The following is a 13,722-nucleotide window of genomic DNA, read 5'->3' as shown; positions in this document are numbered from 1 at the left end:
AAATCCCTACCAAATGCGCCACTGAAGCTGACCCTTCCAGTGCCTGCTTAAACCCTCCGACTCTCCTCTTTTAGGGAGACGGAAATGGGGTTGAAGCAGAGGCCGGTCACTACTTGTTCCTTAACCCACGATAGTGACTAGGCGAACTGGGAAGCGAACTTGTCAGGCGGGACTAAGATTGCTGCAGAAAGAAAAAACTAGTGATGCACCGATGTATCGGCCGCCGATATTTATCGGCCGATATTTGATGATTTTGAAACCATCGACATATCGGTAATAGCACGAGAAAGGCCGATACCGATTGTTTTTTTAATTAACCACATAAAGTTGTCTGTGCGAACTAATACATCTTTGCCTCTCAACATGTCTGTTGTTCAATTAAAATGATTTAACCTTTGTTGAGCTGGCTCAAATGTCTTGGACAATAAAAGAAACAGACTGCACTTTAGTGGGGGAAAAGAAGTCCAACTTTTTTTGAAGTTGCAATAGGACTGGCATTATTTATGTTTATTAAAGAAATCCATTATATATAAAAAACGAGTTAATGTTGTTAATAAAAGAAATACTGAATAGCAAAAACCACCTTTGAAGGTTGTCATGTTGTCGTCTTATATTTGTTTTAGCTTAATTTGTGCCTCTCTTATTATGTTGGTCAGTTGAATGTTAATTAGATCCAATCCATGTTCAGTAAAAATAATTTGATGCAGAAATAAACTAGCTAATAGACCAACTGTATAGTATTGTATACAAGTGTTTCATATCGGTATCGGCATCGGCATCGGTATCGGCCAGAAAGTGTCTTTTTAAATCGGTATCGGCCCAAAAAAAATCTATCGGTGCATCCCTAGAAAAAACCCTCTGCTGCTGTGTTGAGTGACTCCGGGATGTGAATAGCACGAAGAGACCTCAGATTCTTCTGACTCCAAAAGAGGAGATGGCGGGCGAGATGCGACATGTGACGAGAGCGCACTCCGGCTTGGCGATTGATATACGCAACAGTCGCAATGTTGTCTGTGCGAACTAATACATCTTTGCCTCTCAACTCGCTGCTGAAGCTGACGAGCGCAAGATATACAGCCCATAGTTCTCGGCAATTTATGTGCCAATGCAGCTGAGGTGATGTCCACACTCCTGAAGCTGCAAGCTCGCCGTACATGGCTCCCCACCCTGTGTTGGAGGCATCTGTGCATACTATTGCATGTTTGGAGACCTGTCTCAGTGGCTGAAATTGTTTCAGAGGGACCGCAGTCTTGCCCGAAAACGTATTCAAGCAAGCCAGAATCGACTGAGCGCGCACCTTTGTGAGACGTGCTGTGAGATTGACCGAATCCAATTCCATGCCGAGAAAAGAGATCCTCTGTGTAGGGCACAGTTTGCTCTTTTCTCGGTTGACCTGAAGACCGAGACAGGCGAGGTGTTTGAGCATCCGATCTAAATGAGTGCAAAGCATTTGACGCGACTGTGCTATAATGAGCCAATCGTCGAGATATGCCAAGATGCGAACACCGCTCTCTCTGAGGGGCTTTAAAGCCCCCTCTGCAACTTTCGTGAAGACGCGGGGAGAGAGAGAGAGCCCGAACGGTAAGACTTTGTACTGATACGCTCGTCCCTCGAACGCAAAGTGGAGAAATGACCTGTGTCGGGGAAGTATCGAGACATGAAAGTACGCGTCCTTCAGGTCGATGGCTGCAAACCAATCCTGTGGGCGAATGCATTGAAATATGCTCTTCTGCGTAAGCATTTTGAATGGCATCTTGTGAAGTGCTCGATTTAGAACGCGCAGATCCAGGATCGGTCGCAACCCGCCGCTTTTCTTGGGTACGGTAAAGTAAGGGCTGTAAAACCCTGACCTCATCTCGGCTGGAGGAACCGGCTCGATCGGGTCCTTCGCCAATAGGACAGCAATCTCTGCACTTAGTATGTGCGCATCGGCGGGTTTCACTATAGTGAAACGACTGCTCGTAAATTTGGAAGGTCGCCGGGCGATTGTATCGCATAGCCGAGACGGATCGTGCGTAAAAGCCAGTGGGCGAATTGTATCGCATAGCCGAGACGGATCGTGCGTAAAAGCCAGCGCGACGGACTGAGAAGTTGCTGCCAAGCTTCCAGATACCGGGCGAGGGGAATTAACGGCACAATCGTAGTACCCGCGGCGAGCGGAACAGCGGTGCTCGATGACGCGCTCTCTTGGGCTGCGTTGACATGTGTATTGTGTGAATGAGCACTCACCTGACTCCGCTGATGGATGGCTACGCGTAGAAGACTCTGATGAAGATGTCCCGGTGCGCTCGACACATCCGCTGGCGAGAGAGGAGAGGGAGAAACGCCACACGACCCCGCAGATCCCCAAGAGTCAGGCTCTCGCAAGCGGAGCATGTCCCTCCCACGAAAGCCACCTCAGCGTGCTGGAGACCCAATCATGAGAGACAGCGATTGTGTCCATCACGAGGACCCATGTATTTGCCGCATCCAGGAGTCGAACACGGATGAAAAAACATCTTTAAAAAGACGCTTTAACGCCCGTGAGCAGTAAACGGCTGTCTTTAAAAAGACGCAAGTTCAACTGCAGCTCTTTTAGGGGAAATCACTCTTTTAGCTGTGTAGTTGATGAAGCACACAGGGAGGAGAACGCACACACTCAACTAAAAGTGTGAAAGAGATCACTTAGATCAAAAGAAAAAGGTGGAAACACTCGCGAGCCCCGCTGTGTTGCCTTTGCCCAACCAACTGACACGCAGAGATCTATTCCTTTTCAAAAGAAAGAGCAGCTTCTCGTGAGCAGTGTCACTGCCAGCTTTCAAAGCTAAAAAGCTGATTTGATAACTGCACCTGCCGCTCATTAAATACCTGTGCAATTATCTGCATTCCAAGCTCATTGGTGTTTTAAAGGTTTCTCGAAGCAGATAGGTCACCCGCAAAGCAGTTCCCAATTCCCAATTCGTCGGTCATAACGTGACGTCGTAGTGACCGACTGAAAGCGAACCTATTTGACTGATCACATGACATTAAAATATTTTTTTGATTTGGAACATTCATGTCATAACTGTTACTCTTTGTAATTCTTTGTTGTCTGTCCTTTTTACTGTGAAGATATGATTCCTTTAAAAGCTAAATATTTAATTATGTATTATAGTGTTGATTCACTAAGAACACACGAAAGAAATGTATGGTTTGAATGCACTGTAAGTTGCTTTGAATAAATATTTCTGCCAAATGTATAAATGCAAATGTTTTAATGTAACTCACACTATCTTCCACCAGTGTTTTCAGACTGATGGATTTCCACAGACAACTGAATTTCCGCAATCAGGTGGATTTCTGAAGACAGATGGATCTTTACAGACAGACAATTCTAAAAAGACAAACAGATCTCTGCAGACATACAGATTATGGACTGAATGGGAAACAGAAGAATCTGTTATAGTGCCAGGTAAAACCTGACGTAAAAAATTATATATTTTTTAAAAACCCGACCAAAGACAAATCCAAAAAATTAGACCCGAGTCCGACCTGACTGGTTGGCTTTTTTTACCAGACTGGACCCGAATGTCGCTGTCACCGATGCAGCCCTGCATGCACCAGTCAAGCAGGACAATCTAATTTGTCCGGCTTCTCCATTTACTCTCTGTTTTTATTAACTTATTTACATTTTTATTGTATTGCCTGTCAGATGCACACCTGTCTTACAGTTGTGACCAATGGATTTTACAACTCAATAAGTTAAAGGACAAGTTCGGTATTTTACACTTAATTATACACTTCGGTATTTTTACACTGTTTTCAGATTGTTTATGGTGAAGTAGAACTTTTTTTTTTCTGAAATTTCGACATATGCGGCTGCCCCGAGAATTTTCGGGTGTTTGTGTTTCACCTCCCACCTCTACAATGGGTTTATAGGTGCACTGGAACAATCCTTTCTAAAATGCATGAAACTTTCATTTACAAAGACGTGAAACTCACCGAGTGGTCAGGGGTGTTCACTGATATGCTCACACAAAAATCGCTGCAAAAGATGCTTTGGATCCGGACCCGAAGGGACTTTGATCCAGACCATAATCATTAAACATATTCTTTATTATCATGAAAATACCTGAAAAGGTTTGAAAACAGCAATATAAATATATCCTTAAGACATTTCCTGGAGCTGCGTTTGTATGATTATTTGTCTGCAGCACGCATTGAATTTCTGCACGAGAGCACCCTCTGGCTTTTGGATGTAGCAGCATTTATTCGTAATTCATTGAGAAGCATAACAAGCATCATCGGCCAATTTATAGGTGCACCCCTAATTTAGGTCAGTGGCTGTGTCCCAATTCAAAGGCTGCGACCTTCTAAGGTCGTATTTTAAGACCGATTGTGTCACAGCAGCGCGACTTGAGGCTGGTAAGGACGTCCCAATTCAAAGGATGCTAAGAATGAAGCCTCAAAATGCGTCCTCATTTCTCTGCGATGTTAAGGATAGAACGAATGGATCCTTAACAGCCGAGGATATCCCAAGATTCATTGCGCGCCTGCAACGGCTGCACATATCGGCTGGATATTCTAAATTAAACAATTAAAACCTTCATTAAATAAAAGTGTGTATTTATCAAAAAAAAAGTTTGTCCCTGTTTTAGTATTATAAGTTATGTTTTGTGTTAATATTATTATTTTTATGATGCATATATTTCTAAGGTTGATTAATTTAATATACTGTTGAATAGTTTAATCTACATCAACGTGTCATATTTTCTAATCTAAATTAATATTTTTCTGATTTAATATTTATTTTAATAAGTCAGAAATGTTTCCGCTATGTCCTGCTGACAGGCGCGTGCAGCAGGTGACGCCAATTATGGGTCGTCCGAAGGTTAGACCGTCTCATTTCAGTTCTCTTCGCGAACTTCTGAGGCTGCCACCTTGAAAGACCGAGTGCTCATCTTTAAGGTCCCATGCTTATAAGGTCGCAGCCCTTGAATTGGGACACAGCTAGTGTCTCCATCTACCAACCACTCCTTTTTGCCACGGTTTATGCATCTGACGGAAGACAAACTGTGCCATTTCTCTAATTAGGTTGCTGTGTATTTTGCACCTGGTTACTTTTGGCATACTTCTTGTGTTTCAATTTTTTTTTAACTTTAAATGCAAAATACACTTGTTATGATTGTACTTTAATAGAAAATATGTTTGTTGATTTGTTATATAAACACATTATTTACATAAAGTTATTACCATGCTTGACAATTTTGTAAAAACCAGTTTTCCAGACCCATGAAAATTATGAGAATTTAGTTTTGGACCTTTGAATGTAAACTTTGAGAACCCCTGCTTTAGACCTTTCATGGGATACAAAAGGTGAAGTTTAGTATCATTTAGTAATGTTATTATGTAAAAATAATAATTTGATCTTCTTCATCTCTGTTTTTCAGATTCCGCTGAAAACAAAGTAAAGATGATAACAGGGAACAGCATCCCTGAGCAAACAGTTAAAGATTCTAAATTACATGATTTACTAAAGGTGAGAGGTCACAGAAATATTTCAAAAATATGTGGTTTTAGAAATTATTTGTATAAATTTTGACCGAATTTTTCACAGCACACTTCAGTATCCTTTAAAAAAAGCACAATTTCAGAAAGCAAACTAACCTGAAAATTATTAGGAGTACATTTTCAGATAAATGTAGAAAAGCTGTCATTGTGGCGGTACCCCTTTAAAAGTACACCTATATACCTAAAAAGAGCATGTTAGTACATTCAAAGGTACATACTGGTACCAAATGTATACATATACACTCTTAAAAATAAAGGTACTTAAAAGGTTCTTTACAGCGATGGGAAGGGGGAAAGTGACGTGATTGTCATACTTGAAATTTAGAGGTGACATTTTTCCTGTGTTTTTGAAGATTTGATTGTGTTTGCAGTGCACATTACAACATGTTTTCATGTTTCCTGTGTAAAAAAGCTAAGTATTTTTCACACAATTAATTTTTCCCCCATGTTGTGAAGTCCCTCCTTCAGAAATAACGAGTTTTGATTGTGTGGCTGGTATAGTATAATTTTGTGATTCGACAGCAGCTTAGTGCACGTTGTCTGGAAAGGTCACGCCACATTGAGGAAGCCAAAACACTCTACTAATGCAACTCTTCCTCTTCTATGTCGAAGCAGAACAAAGTCACACACTTTTTTGCCGTGTTCCTGTGGGTGGAGGTTAGTCAAATACTGTCGTCATATACCTGGGATGTAGAGGGCTGTGGTCCAAACCAGCCGTTCCTTATAGTCTTTGAAAAGCAAATTCTTTTAAAGAAAATATAGTGCTTGGCATTGAACTTTGAGCTTTTGCAGATATTAGTAATGCTCTAACAGTAACATTACACAGTATCTAAAGTTAGAAAAATGGGATCATGAAAAATGTCACCTTTAACCTCACACACTAACTGCAGCACCCAGAGAGCAACAGTTTTTTCAAATGTGGGTCCAGCTGACGTTTCAGGGATAAGCCATACGTATCACTTCTTTATATGGGCACTTCCCCCAGAAAACCACGCCCACACATCAATCAGCGGAAGAGCAAGAATGCTAGAACTCACAGGCATAACTTATGTTGGAAATAGGTGTAAGTGCATATTATATAAATGACACGACCATGTAGTGAATCATACATTTAACAGTGCTATATAAAGTGTTGCATGACTTGTAACTCCTCCTTCCGAATTTTTTCATATCGGAGAGAATTGGTAAAGCTAATCTGTCTCTGTCGGAGATATGAATGATGTAACACTACTCTATAGGTACATGTTCTTCCTGATCCTATTTTTTTAAACCCTAGTTAGTGTTTAATGTTGCTATAATAGCATTAATAATACCTGTAAAATGATAAAGCTCAAAGTTCACTGCCAGGCGATTTATTTTCTTTAACAGAATTCGCCTTTCAAAGCCTACAGCAAACGGACGATTTGTACTACACCCCCCCCCCCCCCCCCCAGTTTGAATGACGTCAAAGCGAGAGTGTTTAACTAAACTCCACCCACAGGAATACGTCAGTCGCCACCTAAGCTAACAGCAAGTTAAGCTGCTGTCGAATCACAACACAATAAACAAACTACACAGTCAGAACTCGATAGGTATTTCTGAAGGAGGGACTGCATAGAACAAGGAAAACATCAGCACGTTTTGAGGACAGTGAAAACAGCGCTATTCATGGGTACCAAAGACGTCACTTCTGCCATACCCGCCTCCATATTTGTGTCCGTCTCGGCAACGCACACAGCATATTAAATGCACTAAATGGTCACGTTTATTAGTTCAATTCAGGGCTTACCAGAGACAAAATACTCATTTTACAATCTGGAGTTAGATGTGAGCTGCCAGCGAGTCCCTCCAGTTGTTTCGCGATCGCGGAAGAGCGCAAAATTAACAAAATGTCGAATTTTGGGGATCCTGTATTATTGTTCATATTCTGCATTAAATATTTCCAGAAATTAAAAATGTCTAATAAAATTAATTAAATATAAATCCGATGACACAGTGATGTCACGTGGTCCTGATGAATAGAGATAAGTAAATTCTGTAAAAAATACTGCGTTTTTTACATGTGAACCATGAACACATGTTATATTGTGCACTGTTAACACAATCAAAGCTTCAAAAACACAGAAAGAATGGGACCTTTAACATCAGGATGCAGAAACAGCTTGTGTTATGGAAGCTTTAAATGTTAGTGGTTATTTATGGAACCATGCAGACAAAAATTATTTTTTAAAAAACAGAAAGGTTCTTTAAATGTAAGCGGTTATTTATGGAACCATGCAGCCAAAAATAGTTTGTAAAAACAGAAAGTTTATTTAAATGTTAGTAGTTCTTTATGGCAGTGGTTCTCAAACTGGGGGCCCTGGGGGTGCCGCGAGATGGTGCCATTTTATAAAATAAATTAATTTATCATGAATTCTGTGGAATTAAACCTAAAAAAAAATAAGGTGACTAACCAACAGCACTACTTTGTATCATTCAATATGTTTTGTTTAAAATAAAAGTTGAGTTTTAGAACAGTTTTTTGTCATAAATTTTCTTTGGGAGGGCGCAAAGAAATGCGCCGTACTGTACACAAGGGGGGCTTCACGCTAAAAAAGTTTGAGAACCACTGCCTTATGGAACCAAGCAGCCAAAAATGGTTCTTCTACTTCATTGTGAATTACCTTTATTTTTAAGAATGGAATTAATATGCAAATGGCTATTTTAGAATTCATAGTGTTTTACACCTTTTTTGTTTAGTTTGTTGTCATTCTTCATAGTTGTGTTAAGGGTCCCACAAGAATTGTTTTGTCTGTTTAACAGCAAGAAAATGAAAACTTTGGGACAGCTGGAGTCAGACCAAATCAACACCTACACCAGGAAAAGACTGAAATAGAACTTCTATTTCACAAACTTCATCTTGAATGCAGAAACCACAAACCGAGAGCTGCTGATGTTCTTCAGATAACTGCACATTCATTACAGTGTCATGAGTCTTGTGCTGAGGCAGAGCTGGAAAATAATTATCTACAACAACTACTAATGATGAACTACAGAGCAAGATATATTAAAATAAAAGAGATTAATGAACAGAATCACACACATCAACAACAAGACAATGACTTGTCAGATGATGAGGGAGATTTTTTCAAAAAAATGTCTTTGTCTTACAAAGAATCAAGTAAACCAGACCCTGTTCACCCAATGGATGTTCAGATGGCTGTGTTTCATTGTGCTGATGGTTTTCTTAAGCAGCTGATGGTAACTAAACTCTCACAGTGTCAGTTTGCTCTTCCTCTGCTTGTTCCTGATCCATTCACACAACAGATCCACTTTCCTCTCTGGACATTCAGACAAATCAACAAGACCTGGAAGATAAGAAATTCTGACAATGAAATCATCAGTAAAGTCCAGCCAGTGTACAAAGCCAAAACTCCAATGGTGTCCTTCTTCAGGTTTGGCTCAGTGTCTTCATCCAAATCTCTGCTGATGAACAGTCTGATCAATGAGAAACACAACACGTTCTTTCACAAGAATTGTCCAGGCAGCAGCAGAACCAGACTACTGTTAAATGGATTGGTAGAGATCGCCTGGTTCTGCCCCTCTGGAAAAAACACAGATAAATTTACTGACTGTGTTGCTTTCTGTAATCTTCATGGTGATGCAAGAACCAATGAGAAACAACTGCAGATTCTGACTGAAATGTCTTCAGTCAATGTTGTTTTTCTACCAAACCTTGACAAAAATGACAAAAGCACAGCAACGATTCAAAAGCTGTTCAGGGACAAAAAGCCACTTATTTGTCTTTTTACTGAGGATGAATCTACTGTAATCGAGACAATGAAAGGAAAATACAAAATTGGTCTAAAAGACAGAAATCAGTCTGATGTATCTGAAGAACTCAGAAAAACTATAATTGCTGGTCTGTCATCTTCAGAATCAAATTCCATTTTCATACTTGAAGATGTGTCCAAACACTCAGATATCAGAGTAGACGAGAAAGATGATGAAGACTGCATGACAGAGAAGGACGCAGCACAGCAGATGATGAGTTTACTTGAGAATAAAGGTCTGACAGAAATCAAAGAATCATTTCTGCCCCGTCAGGGGAAACTGTGGCATCTTTGGTGTCAGAAGAGTAAAGAACTTCATCGACCTCAAGGGAATGAGATAGAGCAAGAAGTAAGTAAAAAACAATTTGAAATGAAAATTATTCGTGAACAGCAACACAGATCCCACACAAGTGAGTTTATAAAGTTCTTTATAATACACATGAACTCGCGTGCTACAAATATGGGGTTTTTCCTCAAATGGCTCAGTATCCTCCTGGATGAATTTTCTTCACCTGAACTTACTGCTCTACATCATAAGTATGATGAAAAATGGTCAACAGTCTTGAAACTAAAAGAGAACAATGACAAATCTGATCAACTTAAGAGGCATCAAATGGAACTTGAGAGAATATCTGAGGAACTTCAAGCTGCAACTATTGGCTTGGAGCATGTCCTGAGAGAGATCAGTCAGATGTATGAATCATGTTTATCTGTGAAAACGATCAAGGGAGGTCAGAATTTTAACATCTCCTCTCTGCTGACTTTTGCAGCAAATATGATGATTGCTGGATTTCCACTGGAACTTATGGATGGAGATGCTGCTCATGTTCCTCTGATCTGGATTACTGGTGTTTTAGATAAACTAATAAAAATACTGGGAGACCAGAGGGTCTTTGTGCTTTCAGTTTTAGGGATTCAGAGCTCTGGAAAATCCACCATGCTGAATGCCATGTTTGGACTTCAGTTTGCAGTCAGTGCTGGCCGGTGCACAAGGGGAGCTTTTATGCAGCTGGTCAAAGTGTCAGAGGAGATGAAACAACAACTAAAGTTTGACTATATTCTGGTTGTTGATACTGAGGGTCTTCGTGCTTTAGAACTGGCTGGAAGATCCACAAGACACCATGACAATGAATTGGCCACATTTGTTGTTGGTCTTGGTAATCTTACCTTGATCAACATCTTTGGAGAAAACCCCTCTGAGATGCAGGATATTCTTCAGATTGTTGTTCAGGCCTTTCTTAGGATGAAGAAGGTCAAACTGAATCCCAGCTGCATGTTCGTGCATCAGAACGTTTCAGAAGTCACAGCTGGAGAGAAAAACATGGAGGGACGGAGACGACTGCAGGAGACACTGGATGAGATGACAAAACTCGCTGCTACAGATGAAGTCTGTGAAGCAGAATGTTTTAATGATGTCATTGCCTTTGATGTACGTAATGATGTGAAGTATTTTTCTCAGCTTTGGGAGGGAAGCCCACCCATGGCACCACCAAACCCAAACTACTGTGAGAATGTCCAAGAACTAAAGGAAACTATTGTTTCACGTGCTTCAAAATCAGATGGAATTATGTTGAATCACCTAAAAAAGCGTATTCAAGACCTCTGGGAAGCTTTATTGAATGAACGATTTGTGTTCAGTTTCAGAAATTCTCTGGAGATTTCAGCATACAGGAAACTGGAGACAGAATACAGCAAGTGGACCTGGACTCTTCGCAGTGCCATTTTGGAAATTGAGAACAAACTACACAACAAAATAGAAAATGAAGTCACTAATGAGATTGAGGAAAGAGGTCTTCAAAGAGAACTAAAGGATAAAAGTGAAGAAGTTAAAAAATCCATGTCAGAATTCTTTGAGAAAGATCCAGATAAAGATATCCTGATTCAGTGGAAAGCCTCATTTGAAATAAAAATTAAAGAACTTCAGGAAAACATAATAAGAAAAACAAAGAAGAAATTAAATGACATTCTTAAGCAGAGAGACCTGAAGAAAAAGATTGATTTTCAAAAGACATATCATGAAAATACTCTTTTAGAAAAGAGCAAAGAACTTGCTTTAAAACACAAAGATAAATCAAATGATGATGAAATACTGAAAACAGAATTTGATTTGTTTTGGAAAAAATGTGTTAAGAAGATCATTAGAAACATTCCTCAAATCAAAGACATTGACATACTGAGAGGTGTGAAAGAGATCCTCAGTGACAACTATGAAATTGTCCTTATAGACACCTGGAATGACATCAATAATATTTTCACTGTGCAGAGTTATTCAGATTATGTATTAATAAAGAAAAACATTGAAATTAAACAAGCTTTCAGACATCCCTATAGCTCAGCTCAAAAGATGTTTGGGTCTGTTCTATCTAAAGAGGATGAAACACAAATAAGAACCTTCGTCACAGATGTTGGTCACCAAGCAGACGAGATGATCAAGTCATTTAACATTTCCAAGCTGGGCTACAACACCAATTACATTCAACATGTTACAGATTACATCAAAGCAAGAAAAATAGACTATGAGGAAAAGTCTGAGAGATTTTTGTTCAAGAAAGAATTCTTCATCGATTTGGTATTTTCGATATTTAAAAGAGCAAATAGCACATTCACTGACCAACACAGAATGTTCAGGGATGCCAATGATCCTGTTTGCTATTTGGAAAAGAAGAGAGGAGAATACTATAGTATTTTTCAGAAATACTGTCAAGGAGCAACATCAACAGCTGTTTTTGGTGAGATCATCTGTCAGAAACTAAAAGAACCCATTGAGCAGAACATCTACAAACACACTGCCAGAGATTTAGCAGATGAAATAAAATCAAACTGTCCATCACTGAATGGAAACAGATCAAATATGGAGAAACACATTCTTAGAAAACTGGCAGAGGAGCTGATATTTGACAAATACATGAACTACATAAAAAATCCCAGAGATCACTTTAAGAGCTTCATCAAAGATGAAGTCAGTCAGTACATCAGTAATAAGTTCGGTGTCAGTGTACAGCCCAAGATGAAACAGAACAATAAACTTCTACTGAAGAAGATCATTACAGCAGCAAATGAATCTACTGAACATGCTCAAGCGAACAGTGGAAATGTTGAGATGTGGTTAAAGTATTTCACACAGAAGCTCTCTGATGTTTTGATATTCTCTATAAGTGACCTTAGCGGAGTCAAACATGATGATGTTGATGATTTTAAACTCCTAGAAGATGTGATAAGGAGTGAACTTCCTTCTATAATGTCTGATATCAGCAGTAAATTCAGCATTGACACATTTGATGAAAAATTGGATCTCAGCAACAGACCAGATGAGATTCTGATTGATCACTTCTGTCAGTGCTGTTGGGTTCAATGTCCATTCTGTGGAGCCATCTGCACCAACACACTAGAAGACCATGATGGAGATCACAGTGTTCCTTTTCACAGAGTGGATGGACTCAAAGGATGGCATTACCATAGAAGATTAGATCTGAGTGTTGATTTATGCACAACTCTAGTTACAAGTAATACACATTTCCGTGTATCAGATCAGTCGTTTCCATACACAGAATATAGAAAAGCAGGAGGAGTTTATGCAAAGTGGAACATCACCCCTGACCTCTCTGAGCTTCCCTACTGGAAGTGGTTTGTGTGCAGATTCCAGGAAGATCTAGAAAAACATTACAATAAAAAATTCCAGGGTGCTGGTAAAATTCCAGATGAATGGAGAAAATACACAAAGCAGAGTGCTATAGAAAGTCTTGATAAAAACTTTTAATGAATATAAATTAATTGCGCAAATATTGCATGTTGTTTTCTAATCAAAATATTTAGTGCAAATATATGCTGACGTTTCATTTACATCATTTTATATTTTTCTCCGGAAAAGTACAAAGATTATATAAATCTGTAGATCAAATAGTTCAATAATTACAATTATTTTTCAGACTTATTTTCAGGCTTTTGCTTTCAAAAAATCTGGATTAAGTAAATTGCTGTTGTAAATACAGTAATGTGGGGTTACAATTGTTTTATATTCCTATATAATTGAACAAATAAAAGCTGTTTTCAAAGCAAGAACAAAATCCTGTGACTGTGCACTCTGTGTAAGATGGAACCTCAAGCTTTTAATTCATTTTACTTATGAGAGAGCGATTAATTGCATTTTTTTTAAACATTTTACTTTATTAAACATTTGATTACAAAACATTTATTTACTAATTAAAGGATATGCCTCAAATGGACCCTCATAGAAATGTTAGTTTTGTTTTTTGTTTTTACAAAATTTTTATTGTTGTTTTGATACCTTTTAACTCACACAATGACGAAGACAAACACTCCGTAATTACAACAGTAAGGGAAGAAACTTTTAATTTTGTTATTCTTTTTCCACCATTGTGTATATGGCAGCCCATAGAAGCAT

At 39.0% G+C, this 13,722-nt stretch overlaps 1 protein-coding gene across 1 annotated transcript in view; it reads left to right on the top strand.

The window, feature by feature from the left end:
- Positions 1-13,368, top strand: part of LOC129447319 (interferon-induced very large GTPase 1-like) — a 30,335-nt gene extending 16,967 nt beyond the window's left edge. The window contains exons 4-6 of the mRNA XM_073874046.1: positions 3,262-3,430; positions 5,409-5,497; positions 8,311-13,368. Of these exons, the coding sequence (XP_073730147.1) occupies positions 3,262-3,430; positions 5,409-5,497; positions 8,311-13,077 (5,025 nt within the window). The 3' untranslated portion in view covers positions 13,078-13,368. The remainder of the gene's footprint in view (positions 1-3,261; positions 3,431-5,408; positions 5,498-8,310) is intronic.
- Positions 13,369-13,722: the final 354 nt, after the last annotated feature.

The sequence above is a fragment of the Misgurnus anguillicaudatus genome, chromosome 12 (assembly GCF_027580225.2).
Source record: "Misgurnus anguillicaudatus chromosome 12, ASM2758022v2, whole genome shotgun sequence".
NCBI lineage: Eukaryota > Metazoa > Chordata > Actinopteri > Cypriniformes > Cobitidae > Misgurnus > Misgurnus anguillicaudatus.
The sequence above is the reverse complement of the archived record's forward strand: the minus strand, read 5'-3'. Positions and strand labels throughout refer to the sequence as shown.